We start from the raw sequence: 21241 nt of genomic DNA, 5'->3' as shown, positions 1-21241 counted from the left end.
CCTTCCTCAGGGCCCAGCACCCCTCACCCCCATCATTCTCTCCACACTCCCTTGCCTGTCTTTCTGTATAGTTGTCAAGGTCAGGTTTCCCTACCTAGCTGATCTGTGAGAACGTAACTAAAGGTTTTCAAACAGCATGTCTCATTTATATCTAGTCTCAAGAATGTGTGTGTTGTGTTGTGTTTATGCGTTTTATAGAAAAATAAATACCTTAAAATTCTTTATTGCCTTTTAACTTTTTTGCTTTATTCATGTAAATGATTACTGCTAGTCTTTTCATACACTGTAGGTAATAATTTCTAAAGGATTACATAAATATAGAAAACATTAAATTTTTTCATATAGAACAAAACTAGGATGCACTTGGTTCAGATATTTAGAAAGATCTTTAACAACTGTTATCCTTATTCTCCTATGAATCTGAGTATTGTAATAGACTTCATTCAGTTAGCAAGCGGCTGATAGCTGTCGACCCTCTGCAGAAGTATGTCTGAGTATCCAGGAGAATAGTACCTGAAACAGAAAATTTGCTATCAAATATATGGAAATTTTCATACAGTAGAAACCAAAGAGTCTATATAAAGAATAGACTCAACCAGTAAGGTTGGTGAGTTCATCCCTGAAGCACATGCATTAGACCCAACCCAACAAGTCTGACCTTCACATACATGCTGTGATGCACATGCATGCACACATAAACAAATATAAAGTGTTTTAAGCTAAATCATTGTCTGAATGAAACTTCACATATGTTCCATAGTGCTGATGTGAAGGTTAGAGCATGTGAAGAAAGAGAACCCTAACTTGCAGTGTTATCCTAGATACTGAAACACTTCAAAAAAAGCGAGGTGACAAAGGAGACATTTTCCAAGCATCCTTTCAATCCAGGGGTAGTATTTCAGAGACATCCTTGTTATCATATCAAATGAGTGGTGGTACTTAAAGATCATAGCTAATAAATGTCTTGTATATTAGAGGATATAATTGGTTATTGCTAATCAACTTCTGCATTCCAATTGCCTTAGAAACCATGTCTTGATGTACAGTTGGATCAGAACCAGTCATAATTCACATGGAAAACAATTGAATAAATGTCTTATAAACACTCATTATATAAAATAGAAAATTATCTTCATTGCTTCTTGGGCATATGTAGTACCATACATTTGTATTTTCAGATTTCTAAATTGATCATCTTATAAAATACTTAGTATAAAATATTAAATATATGAATAGTGTATATGAATAGTGGCATGGTGTGGAAAGATTTTACATTTACTTAAAAGCCAAGTAAAATCTAGTACATATTCTAATGTAGAAATGGATTAAAAAACTGAATATTTACTCAAAATGATTAAGCCTCTGAAAATGTTTTCTATACATTAAAGTTAATGCTGGGACTTATCCTTTGTTAGATGTCTTTATACCTTTATCAAGTTAGCAGGGCAAAACAGAGCTATATTTTCTTTAATAGTGTCCCTTGTTCACAAAGTCAAACAGAAAACGCACACACACGTACAGAATGCTCTTTTTTCCTGCACTTATTTGCACAGATACATACATACACACATAATTAAATAAAAATAAAATTTTAGTTGGGTGTGGTGGCACACGACTTTACTCCCAGCACTCAGGAGGTGGAGACAGGTGGATCTCTGTGAGGTTAGCACCAGCCTAGCCTAACTGGCAAGTTCCAGATCAGCTAAGGCCACACAGCAAGTCACTGGCCATGTCTCAAAAAAAAATCATCAAAAAGCCACCAAATGTAGAAAAATTAGTTTCAAAATGGGTTTCTTAGGCTGGCATTGCTGCAGAATTGGCTACTTGTCTTTCCATGTCTGAGTCAGTACAGCTGTTAAAGCTAATCCCAGTTTCATTGACTCTTCATAAATGTGTTGGACACATGACAGGTTAGTTTTTCTATAAATGTCAGGAGGCCAGGTTTTAAAAATCTTTTAAAATGTGCTACTTAAAATAACTACTAGTCACATAGGGCTAAAGAACACTAGAAATATAGCTACTATGCTAAGAAATTAATTTTAAAATTTTAACTTCAAAACTGACAAATCAACTCTTGGAAAACACAAAATGTGTTTGGAATAATTTGTGAGCCTGTCTTTTTCCCATGTTAGTTTTATACAATCTAAATTCAACCCAAATATTTACAATGAGATTTACCATCTGAATTAAGATATGCTAGAAGTAACAAAATTATACAGATATAAACTAACTAACTTTATATTTATTACAAGTTAAACTTATACGGATTAGATAATTAGAGTCTCAAAAATTATTAAAACTTATTTGCCATTTCATTTTACTTTCTTTAATGTGACTGACAGACAATTGGAAATGATACACGTGGCTCACTTCATCAGTCAGGATGTACCAGTAATTCTTGAGGCTTTAACTAGACTCATTTAACTAGACTCATTGGCAAGCTTACTGCCATTGCCAAATGTCCTTCACCAAAGACCTCAGAGACTTCTCTAGGACTCCCAGCAGCCAAGAAGTGAGTAAACATCCCCAGATCATCAACAGGGCAGGCACTTAGAATTGCCCAGCCCCTCATAGCTGCAACCGACCCCATGTGTGTCTTAAAATATAGACCTATAAATAAAGATATCAAGTTATTCATTTACTGTGAGAAAGACCTCGTTCCAACTACTGTGGTGGTAAGGAATTAAAAAGTAGCTTCCATTAGGAAAAACTATGTAACTCTGGCTCAGCAATAAAGGACATTTTAAATACACCACAATAATTTTATATTTGTAAATTTGGGATAAACACTTTGCTTACTATGCATTTGTCATCAAAACAAATAGGAAAAAAAATAAGGACCTAAGTATAATGTCTCTAATATGATTATGAGATTAAATTTTATTTACCTAATAATGCTACTTAATCTCAAGAGGAAAAAAAAGTGAGAACAGAGATACCCCAAAAGGGACAATGAGACATGTTGCCTGGATGGAATTCTTACTCATTTAAACCCTTTGATTATGATGTCATTTGATTCTAATGTTATAAGATAGGTAATAACATTTACAAACACAGAAATTCTAGCTTAAATAATAAAATAATTGTCTTCAAGGTCACTTAGGAAATAATTAAAACTGAGGCGGGAACCTAGGTCTGTCTGACACATGAGCTGAGTTTTTCTCAAAGAGTAACAACAGCATCATAAACCTCTCAAGAATGTATAACTTGGACTGGAGAGATGGCTCAGCAGTCAAAAGCACATACTGCTCTTGCAGAGGACCCAAGTAGAAACCTGAGTTTTGTTCCCAGCACCATGTCAGATGCTCCAGGGTTATCTGTCTGGGGGCAGCTGCACTCATGTATGTATACAAAGACATGCAATTGTAAGTTTCTAAAAAGACTTCAAGCCAGGCTTAGTAGCACATGGCTTTAATCCCAGCACGTGGGAGGAGAGGCTAATAGGGAAGGGCTAGTGAATTCAGGGAAAGTCTGATCTATATAGCAAAATCATCTCAATCAACAAAAGGAAGTTGCTTCCTCCTTTTCCTCCTCCTCCTCTTCCTCCTCTTTCTTTTCTTTCTCTTCTTCCTAACCTTTACCCTCTTTCTTCTTTTGTATGTGTGCTATATGCAGTGTGTGTGTGTGTGTGTGTGTGTGTGTGTGTGTGTGTGTTCTCTGCACATGTGTATGGACATCAGCACATCACTCGCCTCCTTGTTTTGGGGACAGAATATCAGTGAATCAGTCTCACTGACATCAACTGTCTGGCTGTCTTGAGAGCTCCCCTGTTCTACCTGTCTCTGACCCCAATACCTAGGCTATGTGTGGCCCAGGTTCTACACAGGTGTAGGGATTTGAACTCAAGCCCTCTTGCTTACATACCAAGCATGTCTATCACTGAGCCATCTCTCCAGCCCCCAACGTCTACATTTTGACACAGATATGAAAACCGAAAATCGGTTTGTAATATGGAACTGCTTAACATCAATTTTTCTCACCTTACTATTTCCTCTGGGTAGCAGCTATTGATGTTGTTGATGTACTCTTGGAGGATAGACCCAGGCTCCGCTTTTATCTCTTGGACCTTTTTAAGTCCACCACTTGTTACAAAAAGCCTTCGAGCTTTGCTGTCATGTGGCAGCACCTTGAGAATAGAAACAGATAAAAAACGTAATCTTTACTCTTCCAAGTCATGTTGTTTCTTCAAAAGTTATATTGTATCAGAAATAATACAGAAGAGAACTTATGTTCAGTATACTACCTATAACTTAAAGAGCTGATGACTTGAAGAAAAATACATTCTTTTTCAAAGTACATTAACCCTCGTGGGGTAGAGATGAAATAAAGATGAAATATGTGGTGAGTAGAGGAGGTGGAGACCTACTCATGCCTAAAGCTGCGTGATCTGAGGTCTCCCCAGTATTCACGGAAGTGAAGGCAATCTCTGTAACAAGGAAGAGGAGGGCCTCTCCCATCATCTCCTAAATACATTTCCAAGTTCCAGATTCATGAGTCTTTATCCCAAGTTTTGTCTCCAGAACATCGGAGCATGCAAGCTATGTGATCGTTGGTATTTCCCACTGAAGAAACACCTCCTTGCCAGAATAACTCTTGCCCGCTGTTTAATACTCAGCTCAAATATTAGCTCCCTTAAGAAAATGCAAGCCAGATATGGTGGCATACACCAGTAGCTCAGCCAGAGGATCATGAGCTAATCGGATTATGAACTAAAGGTCAATCTAGGCCATACAATGACATACTATCTTCAAAAGACTAAGGCAGTTCAATGATAACATTTGACAAGCATGCCCAAGTACCTGGGTTTGATCCCAACCACTAGAGATAGAGATGGAGGGATGAAGGAGGAGAAGGAGAGATGGAGGGGTGGAGGAGGCAGAAAAAAATGACCTTATTTATAATAAATAGTATTAAAACTGACTATCCGACTGAGTTTGTTTTCTCTCATCAACTAAAGAAACTTTGGTTGGCTTTGAACACATGAAGTTTTTGTTTTGCTTGTTTTCTTATTATTGGGGGTGGGCACAAGCACCACAGCACACTCGTGGAATCAGAAAACAACTCTGTAAAGTTGGTTCTCTTCTTCCATCTTCATGCAGGCTCCGGGGACCAAACTTGGGCCAGGCCTGGGTGGCAGGTGCGTGCACTTGCTGAGACAGCTCACAGCCCCAACGTGGGCTCTTGTTTTAACATCACATCTGTGTTAGAGGGCTGCACACACCATAGCACATGGATAGAAGTCAGATGACAACTTGCAGGAGTTGCTCCCCATTCACCAGGTGGGGTCCTGATCACACGCAGATTGGCAGGTGAGATGGAAGCACCTTCACCTGCTGAGCCATGTCATCAGGCACAAGTATCTTGTCTTTTAAAAAAACAATTTTTGCTTGTTTTTGCTTTTATTTTGGGGTATTTTTATGTACCTCAGATTGAGCTCTTACCATGTGCTACTCATTTAATCTCTGCAACCATCTGTGGAGTAAGCACCCTTCATCCTGTCTTATGTGTAATCAAACTGAGGTGCAGAGAGTTAAGACTTTCCTGAAGAATTAGAGGGATAACTTGGAATACAGTTCTAGCTGTTTTCTAAGCACATGCACTCTGGCATATGACTTGTGCAGGCCCCAATTTCCTTGATTTGTTTTTTGGGTTTGTTGTTGTTGTTTTGTTTGCTTGCTTGCTTGCTTATTTTTGAGAGGGTCTCACTTTGCAGCTCTCTCTGGCCTGGAATTCTCTGTGTAGATCAGGCTGACCTCAAATATACAGAGATCCACCTGCCTCTGCCTCAGACTACATGGTAATAATTTATTTATTTTTCAAAATGTATATGGTGTTCTGTATTTAATTCTGTATACCACGTACATGTGACCATGGAGACCAGAAGAGGCCATGGAATCCCTGGGAATGGAGTTATAGGCAGTTGTGAGCTGCTGTGTGGGTGCTGGGAATTGAAGCCAGGCGGGAAGAACAGTATTTTTGACAGGTGAGCCATATCTGCAGCCCCTGTCAACCCTGCTTTAAGTCAGATATGCAGGGTATAGTTTGACCACCCTGAGAGTCAGTACTGTAACACAGTTGCTCTCTCCATCCCTCTCTGTCAGAGCTGCCTTGTTGGCTCTGCACTCTGAGAACCCACCTCCATCTGCAATGATCTACAAAGAATGACAGTTACACTTGTGAAAATTGTTCATTAGAAGTCACTGTGCACCGGATGACTGGGAGCATCTCCAGTATAGTTTCTAAAGTGTTTCAGGGGCTCAAAGACCTCCTAGGCTAAAAGCGAGACTAAAGGACACTGGAAACTACTAAAAGATAGGTCCCGGCAGAAACCATCTATAGAGTAAGGTTTCCTAGGTGTCGGCTTATTACCACCCTCTGTACTGTTTAAGGAGATAGTACAGAGCTTGAGGACTGTATGACAAAGGATGAAGTGTCTCCTTTGTGAGTCTTATTAACCAGTGTGATCTGTATCAACTGAGACTGGTGAGAACAGTAAAGCCCAGGGCCAATTTTACAGGAGGAAACAGAAAAGCAAGCGCATAGATACCGTTCACCTTCTCCCCTTCTCCCCTTCTCCCCTTCTCCCCTTCTCCCCTTCTCCCCTTCTCCCCTTCTCCCCTTCTCCCCTTCTCCCCTTCTCCCCTTCTCCCCTTCTCCCCTTCTCCCCTTCTCCCCTTCTCCCCTTCTCCCCTTCTCCCCTTCTCCCCTTCTCCCCTTCTCCCCTTCTCCCCTTCTCCCCTTCTCCCCTTCTCTCCTTCTCCCCTTCCTTCTCCCCTTCTCCCCTTCTCCCCTTCTCCCCTTCTCCCCTTCTCCCCTTCTCCCCTTCTCCCCTTCTCCCCTTCTCCCCTTCTCCCCTTCTCCCCTTCTCCCCTTCTCCCCTTCTCCCCTTCTCCCCTTCTCCCCTTCTCCCCTTCTCCCCTTCTCCCCTTCTCCCCTTCTCCCCTTCTCCCCTTCTCCCCTTCTCCCCTTCTCCCCTTCTCCCCTTCTCCCCTTCTCCCAGGCCGAGAGCGTGTCTCTCACCTTACTGAACTGTCCGGCCACATACTTCAGGATATTGGGAGGTGCATCATAGAGAAATGGCTCCAGAGCTGGGAGGTAGGTGCATTTCTGGATGATATTCTTTATGGCTTTCTTACTCTGTTAAAATACAAAACAAAATAAATAAGAATCTTGGCAATTCATGTCTCACATTTCTGGAATTTGACAATGAAGCCAATTCCTCACAGTTTAACAATTTTCTGCATAACTTAACAGCTGAACCATTGCTCTAGCCCCTGTAGCCCCCTTTTAAAGGGTCTTAAAGTCAGATACGCAGGGTACAGATCTCCATTTCTCAGCACTGAAGGACTATTTGACTGGTATTACCAGTTTTACCAACTGAATCCTGTTAAACTTTAAACTATGCAGTGAACAGGGGAGTTCTTAAATATACTTCAGAACATGAAAACGATAAAATGGGGCTGGAGAGATGGCTCAGGGGATGAGAGTTCCAGTTGCTTCTCCAGAGGTCCTGAGTTCAAGTCCCAGCAACCGCATGATAGCTCACAGCCATCTGTAATGGGATCCAATGCACTCTTCTGGTGTGCATAAAGGCAAATCATTCACACACAGAAAAATAAATATTAAAAAAATCTACAAAGTTAAAAAGTATAAATGTACTTATTTACTGTAAACTAACCTGCATTAAAATAAATAAATATATAAGTATACATTTATAGCTATTAAACAGATAACTAAAGGATTGCATTTGTTTTAATCAACAATATAAGATAATACTTATAACGTATATAACATATACAATAATACATAATATATAACTATATAATTATTTCTCTCTATAAATCTATACATATATAAATATCTATATATAATATCTATATGGTATAGGTACTCTATACTATCTAAAAGAGTTCATTTTACATAGATGCTTTGATAAATGTCTAGTGTGTGAATTACTCAGTGTGCAGTTGTAGGCACTGCTATAGCTCATGGCTAGAAATTGATCCATATTCAAGTAGAAGAAAAACAGAATCTACTCAACTGTCCAATCAACTGTCAACTGAGAATCACTCTCCAAACATGGGTACCACATGTATGTCCCCACCTCCCCTCCTGCCAGCACTCTCCCTGCTTTCAAACTGATACAATATTGCTGTCCCCTGCTGTGAGCGGGGCTGAAGGGCCCTGCTGTGATGAGAACACTGCTGCAACTGTGGCTGGCTCTGATACTGTTTCTTTGTATGGTGAGTACAACTACTTGTTTGCCCATAGGTAGTTCTCTCTAGGACCCCACATCTTGGGTGTGGTGAGCATCCAGGCTACCTTAAGGATTTTGCTCTTTTCTTCCTCTAAAGACACAGCACACTTTGCCCTTCTGCTGCTTTTGTTACTGTGTGTCTGACAATGATCTTGAAATGAAGTGCCATTTCGATTTTACATCGTGGACTTTATAAATGTCAATTGCAGTCAGTAAAACTTTTGCCCTATTTGTGCTATCATTAAAGGATCTCTTGGATTTTAGGTTTTCTTTAGAGAGCCCGACTAAGGAGTCTTACACAGCCATCATTGTTGCATAGGTTAACTAAAGAATGGAGAAAGGTAGCCCACAAGCAGTGTGAATTGAAGAGACATCCCAGTTTTCAACACACCTGATTATATTGCCCCTTTGTAAACCATCTTAAGACCATGGTGACCTTAGCAGACAAAGAAATTTCACTTAACTGCTATTGCTAACAAGGTCAAATAGCTCTAATGACACAGATTATATCAATCACAGCTCACAGACAGCCCTGCTCCAACTCAGACCATCCAAGTGGTCAGTGACGGATCAAGTCATTAGTCAAGAGCTCTAAAGAGAAATCTCATGACCTCAGAAGTTTGTGGAGTTTCCCTAGTCTGAAAGACACACACTTATTTCATAGCTATTCTCTTAGACAGGAATGTATATTATGATAATAGTCAACTGTACTGTCCCACACAAAAGAATTATTAGTTAATTAAGGTTTTGCTTACCTGCTTACCTCTGACCTGTGAAAACTAACACACAAATGACCAGTTTAAAAATAGGCAGGGCTGGAAATATAACTCAGTGGCAGGGACTTGCCTACCATGTAGAAGGCCCTGAGATTGATACCAATTTTCAATTTAAATTCAAATTTAAATAATAAAATGGGCAGAAGATCAAAGAATATTCACAACCAGACAGGAAGTATATGAAAATGTTCCAATACTACAAGCCATTAGGAAAATGAAAATCAAAAGTACTCATTGGGATAGCTACAGTAAAAGACTAGAATGAATAAATAAAATTCATTAGCAAGTATGTGCAAAAGTCGGTTGTATAAGAAAACAGTGCAGTAGTTTTTAAAATCTTAAGTCTTAAAGCATTAGCAATGGCCCACCAATTGTACTTAAAGAAATATACCGAAAAGAAATGCAGGCATGCCTCCAGCTTAGAGACACAGTAAACATGCCTGCTGCTCACATCCACCCAGCAGCCTGAGGCTGATCTCCAGATGGAAGGAAAGAATCAAGTCCAAAGACTCCACATACAACCATGGCACACATGTCTATGCACACACAACATGCACATACATATATGTGCACATACATACATGTGTGCGCACACACACTGCTGATAAATTTTTTAAAAATTAAAAAAATAATCCACATGAAAATGTGAAAACAGATAAAGAATTTAAAGAGCTCAGTGTCTATCTTCAACTGGTGAATGATAAACAGTGGAATATTATCCAGCAACAGAGAGGAACAAATGGCTGATATGCACTATGGAAGAGTCTTGAAAGTCAGGTTAGGGGCTGGAAAGACAGCTCAGTGGCTGCTCTTCCAGCTGATCCAGGTTTGATTTCCAGCACCCACATGGTGGCTCACAATGGTTGTAATTCCAGTTCTAGGGTAGCTGATGCCCTCTCTGGCATCCATGGGCACCAGGAACATATGGTAAACAGACCACATGCAGGCAAGACAGCCATACACATTAAACAACAAGCTAACAGAACTTTCAATCCAGACACAAAAGGGCACAGATATTGTATCCGCTCATAGATACAGGAAGAAAATTAACGGTTGCCTAGAGGCTGAAGAGATGTGGAAGGATAACTGATGGAGGGAAAAATTAAAATCAGTTTGTGATGATGATTTCACAATCTGTAAGTAGACTAAACACCATTGAATCTTATACTGTAAGTAGGTAAGTTACGTAAGTTATATATCAATAAAATTACTAAAATGCAATGGAAAGAATGACCATGAGAACATGAGACCTATGTGGGGTTAACACGCTGGACGGTTTCATAAGGATTCATATGTCAACATAAGCTAAAGTACTTCAGCATGATGCTCTAAAGAAAATATATTGGATGATGTAGTCAGATAACAGACTTTTCACTATTAAGGCACTAGAATATCATGGGGGCAGCAAACAGTGACCACACAGGAGTAATCCCAAGAGGCTGCTCATTGGCTCTCCCTGATTAGAACCAATTAGCCAGTGCTTACGGAAGCTGACATGCCTTTGAGACAAAATGAACCTTGAGCTAGCTTTATTCTTTGAAAGCTGCCACAGAGTAACAAGTGGGAAATGCCACTAGACAGTTGCTAATGCCTTTGGATACACATTTTCTCATTGAGCTAGTGTTATGTCAAACAGGCTTTGCAGATTTCACTGGATACTCCAAGAGACCCTGGAGAAGAACAAAAGAATGACATCACTACAGTAAGAAGTGATTCAGATGAATTCCAAGCTTTGGGAAGGTTTGTTGTCAGGGAAATTACTAAAGGTTCGCTTTTTATATCTAATGCCGGTGTATTTCCTAAAAGTAAATTACTGTATCAAAAGAAACTTTATTTCTATCAGCTAGCCTAACTTAACCTCCTGTGATGAATTAAAACAGAATAAAGGCTATCTTACTTTTAAAAGTAAGGTTTTTCAATTAATTTTTCTCCATGGATATTTGTACAATATAATGTCACAGTGGTTCATTAAAAACATTAGATGAGCCAGGGAGCTGACTTAGTGACTGAGGGCTTTCATACCTAGCATGTCCAAGTTCTCAGGTTAATCCTTGTACCACTTAGAAGTAAAAAAAAAAAAAAAAAAAAAGCTATACATTGTAACCTGTACATGGTAATCACTGGTAGCATTGTAAAAACTATCCAATGCTACTTAAGGGCCACATTGCCAGGGTTTCTTAAACTACAATTCCTGTTGATTACATTTTTAATCAGCCATACCTAGACAAATCAGAACTGTAAATGGGTCTCGGATTTCTCAGCAGAAAGTTGAAGAACCAGACACTGTGTACCTGGAGAAGACCGGGGAAGGACCAAACCTGATCTCCTTCTGTCTGCCAGGCATTGCTATACACGTTACCAGACTGCGACGCTCATGTGAGGGGCTCCCTCAATCTATGTAAGCATTGCTTTGATCTGGAAAGTCTTACAACTTGAACAATCAATGTGCAGAAAAGTAGCATGTAAACATAACCAAAGAAAGAAAGTCACTTTGATAAAACTTACAAAAGGAAACTTTCTGCTTTGTCATCCAAAGCTGCATTTCAGCACGTGTGTTTCACTGTTTGTTAATTTACCCATTTGATTCAATTTTAATGCACTCTTTTATTAATTTTGCTTTGGGCATTAATTACATTTATCTTTTATTTTCTGTGTATGGGAGGCTGCAAGCGTGAGCTTGCAGCAGTGTATGGGGCTCAATGGACAACTTGGCCTGAGTCCGATTTTTCTGCTTCCTCCATGTGAGTCTTGGGGATGAAACACAAGTCTTCAGCTTGGGCAGAGATCACCTTTACCCACCAAGCCACTGGGCTGCCAGTGCTTATCTTATTTTGAATTACTGTCTTTGCTGTAAACTTCTCCCAAGTCAGTTGAAAGTCCTCCATATTTTTCTAATATGTATGCTAGAAAATATTTTTCTTTCCTTAAAATTATACAATTACTAAATAGTCCACCCTACTTTATATGCCTATTTCATGAATCACCTTCACAGCCAGTAATAGTTTTTATAATCTGCCTTTTTAAAAAATGCATGATTCAAAAAACTTTTAATTTTGTGAATCTTAAACATTTTAAAAAGAAAGAAGACACAGAATTAAAAGATCAGACATCCTTGAAATTAGGAGACATAAATTATAGCTTCAGAATATTCTCTAACTAGTTATATATTTGAAAAGCAATTTAAATTCTTTTGTATTTTTTTTTTTTTTTACTGTAAAAATGGACAGAATGCTCTCCGGCAAACCCAAATTTAAAAAATTCTTTTCTTTCATTCCTATTTCATAGAAAATGCCCACAGCAATATAGAATGCAAAAGCCAGACATTTACTTTACATCCAAGTACGATTGTCTGTAAACTTCCTTGAAAAGACATCTCTGACCATGAAGACAAGGGTAACCAGTTTTCAGAGATAAGGTACCCTATTCTCCTGACAGATTTGTATTTCTTGACTGAGAAAAGTAACACAGTCCATCAGGAAAATCATTATATTTGAACCACATATTTTAAAGAATGAGAAAGTGTCTGCCCAGTCTCATGAATCCTGTTAAAAGCAAGCACGTACTTTCACCTGCAAGTCCTCAGAGCTCTCTGGGGACATGTACAAAGTCAGCAGCACTGGCAACGTGTTTGTGATAGCGACAGCCCGTGCGTGTTCCGGAGTGTGTCTCCCAACCTGCCCAAGAGCCCAGGCAGCCGCAGCTTTAATATGGTCTTCCGGTTCTTCTGACAGGCAGTCTGACAACTGGGGTACACCCTGCAGTGGGAATCAAAAGAGCAAGTGTTGTAAATCTAGAGTGGGATTAAAGTCCTCCCTGTCTCTCAGGCATTACAAGAAATCATTTCAGCCCTGATCTCTCTTTTTTCCCCCCTAAATGGTTCAATAAATGCTTCCATGACAAGGGCAGCAATTTCTTAAGTCACTAGAATGATGAGAGCTAAATTACCTTAATTACCTGTAACAATCCAACTTAAATAAGAATGTCTCTACCAGCTCCTATCCCCCAAATAGAGGGGCATTTAAGCAAACAAGAGGGATGCCTCAGACCAGGCAAAACCAGATTCCACTGGGACAAACAGAAAACTTTAGTTTCCTTTGTTTAAAGAGTTAAGATGAGGACAGCTCTCAGTTCAACCCTCAGCGACACACATACCCCACCCCAAGTACAGTGAATCTGAAAGTCAAATAACTACTACAAACTAAAAATCAGATGAATATGAACAAGATTCCACTCTAAGAGGCTTTTACATGGACCATCTTCCACTAACATCTTCCCTGAAGCACCACCTACATTTCCAGTCAGCTTGGTTCTGCTCATTGTCACAGGCCAGCTGTAACGAGGCTGCTTTTGTTACATGGGTGGCATGTGTTTTCATTTTGTGTTTTAGACTCTAATTTTGTTTAAATAATAAAAACATTATCAAAAGTCCTCAAAATAAGTTTATAGATCTAGGGGAAAAAAAATCAAACATATTAGGGGGCTGGAGAGATGGCTCCATGGTTAAGATCACTGCCTGCTCTTCCCGAGGGTCTGGGTTCAATTCCCAGCACCCACATGGTATCTCACAGCTGTCTGTAATTCTAATATCTGACACCCTCACACAGACATACATGTAGGCAAAACACCAATGCACATAAAATAAAAATAAATAAATTTTAAAAATAAAATAAACATCAATTTTTAATTCCAGATTTCTATAAAGCACAATTTTATAATTAATTTGAGACAATAGTAATCATTTCAAATGTAGTACTGTGAGAACTGGTATCACATGTCAATGCTGCTGTGGCAAAGGTCAAGACCATCATGTGCGCCTTCCCCATAGCCTCTTATTCTGTGTTTTCTTTCTCTTTTCTTTTTCTTTCCCTTCCTTTTCTTTTCCTTTCCTGTCTGTGTGTCTGTCTGACTGACTGACTTTTGGCTCAGTTTCCTAAAACTCATCATGTTTCTATATCCTGTGAGGATGGAGTGACTTGGGAGGAGGGACCGAGGGAGGAGAGGACCAGCAGTCAGTCCTTGCAGTTCACCCCAAGCTGCACATTACTGGCCCCAACTGTGAATGCACAGATGAGACCAGGAAGGTAAATGTGCTTCAGAGGCAACAGAGAGCCATAAATAATAGACATTATCAACTGGTCCTTGCAGCTCCTCAGAAAACAAGGAAGAAATACCTCCCATTGCTGTGTGATTTGCTTCAGACCTCTGCTTCTACCTTAGCGCTCAAAGAACTGAAAGCCAAGCCAGTGACGGACAGGCAGCAGCCCTCCACCAAAGAAGGGGAGAATGTCCTGGCCAGATTTAGAAGGAAATGTAGGATGCACAAGCAACTGCAGCCCCTCTCCTCATTCTAATGAGACATCTTCCTGACAAAGGAGCCAAGGATGGAAACCCCAGGCACATCCCTACTGACCCCTCTACAAGCACCAGTACTGCCCTAGTCATTCTGCAGTAACAGAGGAACAAAAGAAACCCAGGACAGAGAGACCTCAGTACAGGGAGCAGCATGTGGAATAGGTAGGAAATCAAGATCTGGGGCTCCTTCGTGTTGGGAGGGTTAGTAAGGGGAAAAAAAAATCCCCATTTCTGTTTAACAAACAACAGCAGGTTTTCTATACTGATAAGAACCCAGCAGCCCAGAGGGCTGCCACACACAGTGTGAGCACACAGTGTGAATGCACAGCCTTTGAAGTGATCTTCAGGAAATCCGTATCTATATTCCAACATATTTTGTGAGCACCTACTACAGGCCACAGGTACACTGTAGAGTGGGTTCATACAAAGCTGTAAATTGAGAAAAGGCTACATTTCCAGAGCGTAAAACAATGAAAGTACTGCTGTTTGCTGTGCCCTCTGAATGCCTGACTGCATCTGAAAAGAGAGCTAGCCAGCACCATCTCCCGACCCAGATGACAGCAACGGAGGACTACACAGACCTCTGCGTGCGTGAAAGTGCTAAGTGAGCAAGTCATTTAAATGAAGTTTTCAGCTAGAGTGTTTTTAAGTATGCACAATTAGTCCTTCAAGATATGCATGTACATAATACTTAAAGACAGATTACAGTAATGCTCATTAAAAGGTTGCTGTTAGGTATTGAAAGCTTTACGTATTTTATAACTCACATCTCTCCTCAAAGAACACATATTAATAAACGCTGATGTGTATAAGCAATGAAACAGCTGAACACATTTAAGCAATTCTTTTACTGTGTCCAGTTAATGTTTCCTATCCCGGGGTCAGTCTATGGTTGGGTCTACCATGAAATCGAGGAGAAACGGAAGCATGCACCAACCTTGGAGATGATCACAGCCATGGCCAGGTTCTCAGAATGAGCAGCCACATAGCCCAGCATCATGATGCCCGGCAGACGTATGTTCCCTTTGCAGGATCCGATGCAGTCGATCACGGCGGCCACGCCTCCTGCATTAACAATCAGCTGGGAGAGCTGGAAGAAAAGAGTAAGACCCCAGACAGCACAAGATGCTCTTTAGCTAAGACTCAGCCACACTCTGTTTAGTACGTAAAGCTACCTGGAAAAGGTGACTGCCACTCTGCAGTATTAAAGAAATGCTCACGTATAATAAGCCTCCATCTCAAATGCCCAAATGTTCATAGTGGAAAAGTTTATTCTGTGCTTAAAAAGAAAAGATACAACTTTTATCTTTATTGTAATGAATTTCAAAATTCCTCACTTAGACACTAAGCTGAGGACTAGTTCATACCTAGCTAGCCACAAAAGTGCCAATCACAATGTCTGATGAATCAATGTCCAAAGACATCAGACTTGGCATCTGACCTAATTACTCACACACCAACTGTGATTACAAGCTGGGTGCTCTTCGGTTCTGGAAAATCTCGACTACGTAGAGATGCTGGATGAAATTTACTTTTAACATGTGATGAAATGAAAAACAGATTAATCAAAATATGCACAGGAAAAGGAGACAACTTCAAAATCAACACAGGCTTGGTTTGTCTCTTTTCACATCTAAAAACTCAGAGCAGAAAATCACATTAGCGCAGCTAGCTATCTGAGTACCACAGCAGGCCAGGGAGCCTCTGTGGTTGGTCCCAGCCAACCCCGGCAATATCATTCCCGTGCCCCCAGCTGTCATAAAATGATAAGGATGACAGAGGTTCGGAGTCTCCCCACAATCTAGAAATGGAAGGCTAGCAATAATTTGAAACTGTATTTCAAACTCAAATGTCATGAATACAACTCAGTGGATCTCAAATGGAGGTCATTTTGTTCTCTAGAGAATGTCCCACAACATTTGGAGTCAAGTTTCCTAGTTACTACTTGTGGGGGAGAGGCGCCAATGCCATCGAGTGGGCAGAGCCCAGGGAGGCTGGTGAGTATCCACACTACCGTGTACAGTCAGTCACATCATCCAAAACGTCTGCAGTGCTGAGGACGAAGAGCAATGGCCCCGTTATACCGCATGGAGCAAGCTCAGACCTCATAGACAAACTGGTGTTTAATTTGAAAAAACAAAACTTCGTCTTGAGGCCTGTGTTTTGTTTGGGTTTGCTCTGCTTTTACCTCTGGCGTATGCTTTGCGATCTCTCTAATCAGAGTACACGCATTCTTTTTCACGAAGTCATCTTTGTCCTTCAGACAGGTAAGAACAACTGGGAAAATCTCTGCCTCAACAACCATCTCTGCCAGGTCTACGGAGTGCTTTGCGATGTGACTCAGAGCTGAGAGGACCTGTTGCTGATAAGCAAAAAAATAAAGTGAAGCAAAGTGTTATAGATCCGCTGGTCCACCTCAGAGCTCAGATGTAACTTAGAATCGTGCTAGTCTAATTTCTTTATCAGAAGACAAAGAGCCACATAGATATTAGCATAATCTAAGATTTCTGAGCCTTGGGACTTTCGAAAGCACCTTGCTCACATACTCTATTATTATTATTATTATTATTATTATTATTATTATTATTAGATTTTTCCATTAGTTCTCTACTGAGTACTTTAAAACCTTTTACACATAATTAAAATATAAGACCTTTAGGTAAATATCCCTTCTTGATTACACATAGGTTGCTAATTTATGATATGTGTGGTATGTAGTACAATAACAGCAGAAAGAATGTCTTTATGGCATGCTGTTGGTACCATCTGAAATAATTCCCCATCTGCTTAGCTAATGTTAATATTTTAAAACTATACATATGTAGTTATATAACTGGTAAATTTAGAGAGCTACTAGAGACTGATAAGCATGGCAATTTTCATAAGAAATTCAACTATTCTAGTGATGGGCTAGAAGACATTTAGGCCCTGTTTTCAGTCTAAGACTATCCCAACTGAGTTATTTGGGGCAGGCCAATGCCTTGTTTTAATTATTAATGTTAATACTAATGCTACCAGGAATCTTCAGCATTGCACACAGATTTCTAAATAGCATCTTAAATGTGACACCCAAAGCATTATTTTCACGTTAAAAGACCCAAGACAGGATATATCGTGTCTGCCTCCCATGGTATTTGCCAATTGTTTTTCCTGATAACATTAGTCTGTACACATCTCCGTTGTCTTGGATTGTTAGAGCTCCGGCTTGTCTGCTGTCTCTTGACCTCAGCTGTAGATACCTTCAGTTTTTCATCAGGGTTGAGGATCATCTGTGCTAAGTGAGCGATGGCTCCAACATCCACCACAGTCTGCGCCAGCTCTGGAGAGTGCTTTGCGATGTCACTGAGGGCCGAGGCAGCAATCCTTTTCAAAGCAATCTCCGGCTCCTGGATGCAGAGTACTAAAAGAGGAATGGCTCCCGCATCCACCACCGCCTGTGACAGTTCTGTGGGTCCAAGAAAAGTAATTAAGTGAGTATGGGTGACTGACCCTTGTGCAAGCCATCTTTCACCCTGACAGATACAGCAAAGGAAAAAGGGGAGGGTGTACTTCACTCTCTCAACATCTGCATTTCAAATCAGCCTTTCTGGTTTCATAAACCATGTGGACCAATCCTGAGCTGAAAAGAACACAGGTCAATAGATGGACCTCCATTTACATGAACACATTTGAGGTAGATTAGGCTGAAATGGCTTGTTATTCTTTTTTTTTTTTTTAAGAGAGTAAGCAGATGTCAGCTGTTTAAGCTCTGGCAATTCTGCACTTCTCAATAGGCAAGCATTTTATGCATGGTTTACAATAACAGAGAAAATTAAAGTACCAAAAATTTACCAACCGCCCTAATGAGGCGGTATTTTGTGCTATTCAGGTGAGTAAGCATTAGCATGACTCGTGGGCCAATAATGTCGATTGTTAAATTCCTTTCATCTTTAATACTTTGAAAATATTTTTAAAAATTTTATGCAAAATAAAAGGCTGTCTTTTCGTTGTATTCTAAAATACTTTCAAAACTGAAGTTTATAACTTATCAACACACTTTGATATTAATAATATTTAGATAAAGGGCTATATTTATCTTAACCATGCTATAAAGATAACAAATACAGTGCTGATTTACTTATATGTCCAAGAATAAAAACTATAAAATAATAATGTTACACTTCAGAGAATTGGCGTTATCAGAGCAGAGCCTTATAATGTGCATGCAGTAAGTGCCACCTGAGAAGAGGAAAGCTCTGTCCAGTAACACATTCGACTCTTGATGCATGTGTGGTCTCGTTGAATTACATACATCATTTCTGTAATCTCTTCCTTACAACTTACACTCTTATTTCCACATATATATATATGCATATATAAATATATATATGTATATATATTTCTAGTGCATATATATAAATTGTCAAACTAAAATAGCAATTTATCATATCATTTAAATCTTTAACTTGGGAAAAAGTTAATTTTTCAAAAGATTGGTAATACTACATTTAAAAAAAAAACAAAAAAACCCCCTAATGTTAGCAAATACAGGTTAGTGTCTATAATTTGTTTTCCTTAAATTACCATAATTACCTTAGAAGACTCAATACTGTATAAACATTTTATTTATTCTTTCATTAAACAGGTATTAATGGAAGGTTATTATGTGCTAGGCTCAGTTGACTCTGGAACCTGTGACACACTTCTACAAATTAGTACTACATTCCTTAGCAAATGTTTTAATTTATTTAAAAAACATGGCATGTAATATGACATAAATAGGAAGCTTATATACAATCTCAAAAAACTTGAGGAAGTAAAAGGATTTTTTTTTACAAATATAATATCAGAAAGATTTGGCTATGACATGGCAATGTAGTAGGTTCCTCAGAAGTATCTCTGGTCTGCTGCTGTATCTACCAGAAGATGGACAGGACAGTAGGCACAGAAGACAATCCCTGTTTCTCTCCCATACCCACCCACCCAAGAGAAATGAAGACAATATACAGGGTGTGCCACTTCTAAATATAACACTCAAATTTCCTGTTAATTAACATGTTCCTGAGGAATTCAACCTAACCCAAATTATACAGGTAGATATCTGGTAATATCAATTAATATTTGCCTACTGGAATATAATGGGCGTGATGGTAAATACTGTCAACTTGACACCCAGGAGGCAGACCTCCAGGTGCACTGGTGAAAGATTATTTAGATTAAGGCTAGCGTCTGAGAATGTCTGCAAAGGATTGTCTTGATTAAGTTAATTGATGTGGGAAGACCTGGTTTGATGGTGGACAGTACCATTCCCTGAGCAGGGCGATTCTGGGCTGCATAAGACTGAATCTGCAAACTGAGCACCACCCGCAATGACTTCTTTCATTCCTCTCTGCTCTTGACTGTGGGTGTAACATGACCAGTTCTCTCAAGTTCCTGTCACTTTGCCCTGCCAGGATGCATGAAACCAGGAACTGGGAGCTGGATAAACCGTTTTTTCCTCAAATCATTTTTCACAGCAGCAGAAAAGAAACTAAGGCAAAGAGCCAGATGTTTATCTACAGAAAGTGGAAAGATTAATTCACTTCGAGATTTCACTCTCACACGGTTATAGGAGTAATGCGCATACAGGATAATTCAACTCTTTAATGGAAGTATTAAGCAATTCCCAGCTAAGTAAATAAGCCATTAACAACAAAAACTCAAGGTTCTTTCTACAAAGCATCTATATTAGATTTATACATATTTTCTCATTGACTTTTTGGAGTGACACATGCTCCATCACCTGAATGGTGAACCATTAATAATAAAGCAGACTGTCCTGACAAAGCTACCTAGGTCCCCCTATGCTGCTCTGCAATCTCTGAAAGTAGTGCTGTTAAATGTGGGGAGACTGGGAGGTCCCTGGAGGAAGATTTGCAAGATGAAGTTTCCAAGAACCTTCACTAGGCCCAGCAAACTTTCTACTTAGATTCTCTACTTGGATCCTTTGCATCAGCAAGTATATATGGTCCCATGGTGCTGGAGTCTGCACTTAAATGCCACATGGTGTTCCTTAGAAGTAATATTGACCTATGACCTTCACTCATGCAGTTTCTATTAGCTGCTCTTCCACGGGTAAGGGCACATTACCTGGGGATTCCACTGTATCACGTGCACACATCCCGCCCTCAGCCTCTCTATATATATTCAGTGATGCCTCTTTCTCCTTTTCTCAGTCACCACTTTCACTGGTGTATCAAACCAGTGGCCAGCATGTACACCCAGCAGTATCTGTCAGTGAGGGAGTCATATTGCCCAAAGGACCTCAGCTGAAGTCTACTGGAAGCTTTGTGAAAGGTTTTTCTGCAGTATTCTGAGATTCACAATAGGAAACAGCACCGTTTCTTTGCTGGGTATGGCCATATCTGAAAAAGACATCTGGAGCACCAGCCCTGTCTTGTGGATGACATCGCTGATATTTTGATGGTTGAGTGCAGAAAGGAAAGACATCTGGGTCCTCCATGACATTGTCCAGTTGGAACTGCCCTGACTCTGAACTTTATATCATCTGGCATACATTTCTTTTAAAAGTTCTTATTGCTTGAGTCACTGTGCTCAATGCTCAGCAACCAACAGCTAAAAACATCCAGATATACGATTCTTGCCTCTCCTATGCTTGCTATATACGTCTGTACATATCAGGTGTTTAGACAGTGCTTACCACCAGCTGGAACCCTGCTGGACTTGGAGGAAGTAGAACAGAATTACATCCTTGTTCTAGACTAGAACTTGCTCCAAGCGAATGCAGGAAGAGACCTCTATAAGCACAGAGCAGGACCAGGCCTGAGTCTGTGGTGCTTCAAGAGAATGTATACAGGGGCTTCATCCCAGAGAGTGC

At 39.8% G+C, this 21241-nt stretch overlaps 1 protein-coding gene across 2 annotated transcripts in view; it reads right to left on the bottom strand.

Moving 5' to 3' along the window:
• Positions 1-207: 207 nt before the first annotated feature.
• Positions 208-21241, bottom strand: part of Spag6 (sperm associated antigen 6) — a 59241-nt gene continuing 38207 nt past the window's right edge. For both annotated transcript variants that reach the window (XM_034510489.2, XM_076939566.1), the window contains 7 exons: positions 17625-17830; positions 16574-16747; positions 15323-15475; positions 12597-12788; positions 7021-7137; positions 3981-4126; positions 208-513 (listed from right to left, as the gene is read on the bottom strand). In XM_034510489.2, coding sequence (XP_034366380.1) covers positions 444-513; positions 3981-4126; positions 7021-7137; positions 12597-12788; positions 15323-15475; positions 16574-16747; positions 17625-17830 — 1058 coding nt within the window. In that variant the 3' untranslated portion in view covers positions 208-443. The remainder of the gene's footprint in view (positions 514-3980; positions 4127-7020; positions 7138-12596; positions 12789-15322; positions 15476-16573; positions 16748-17624; positions 17831-21241) is intronic.

Source organism: Arvicanthis niloticus, chromosome 8 (assembly GCF_011762505.2).
Source record: "Arvicanthis niloticus isolate mArvNil1 chromosome 8, mArvNil1.pat.X, whole genome shotgun sequence".
Taxonomy (NCBI): domain Eukaryota; kingdom Metazoa; phylum Chordata; class Mammalia; order Rodentia; family Muridae; genus Arvicanthis; species Arvicanthis niloticus.
Note: the sequence above shows the minus strand (reverse complement) of the source record. Positions and strands in the feature narration are given on the sequence as shown.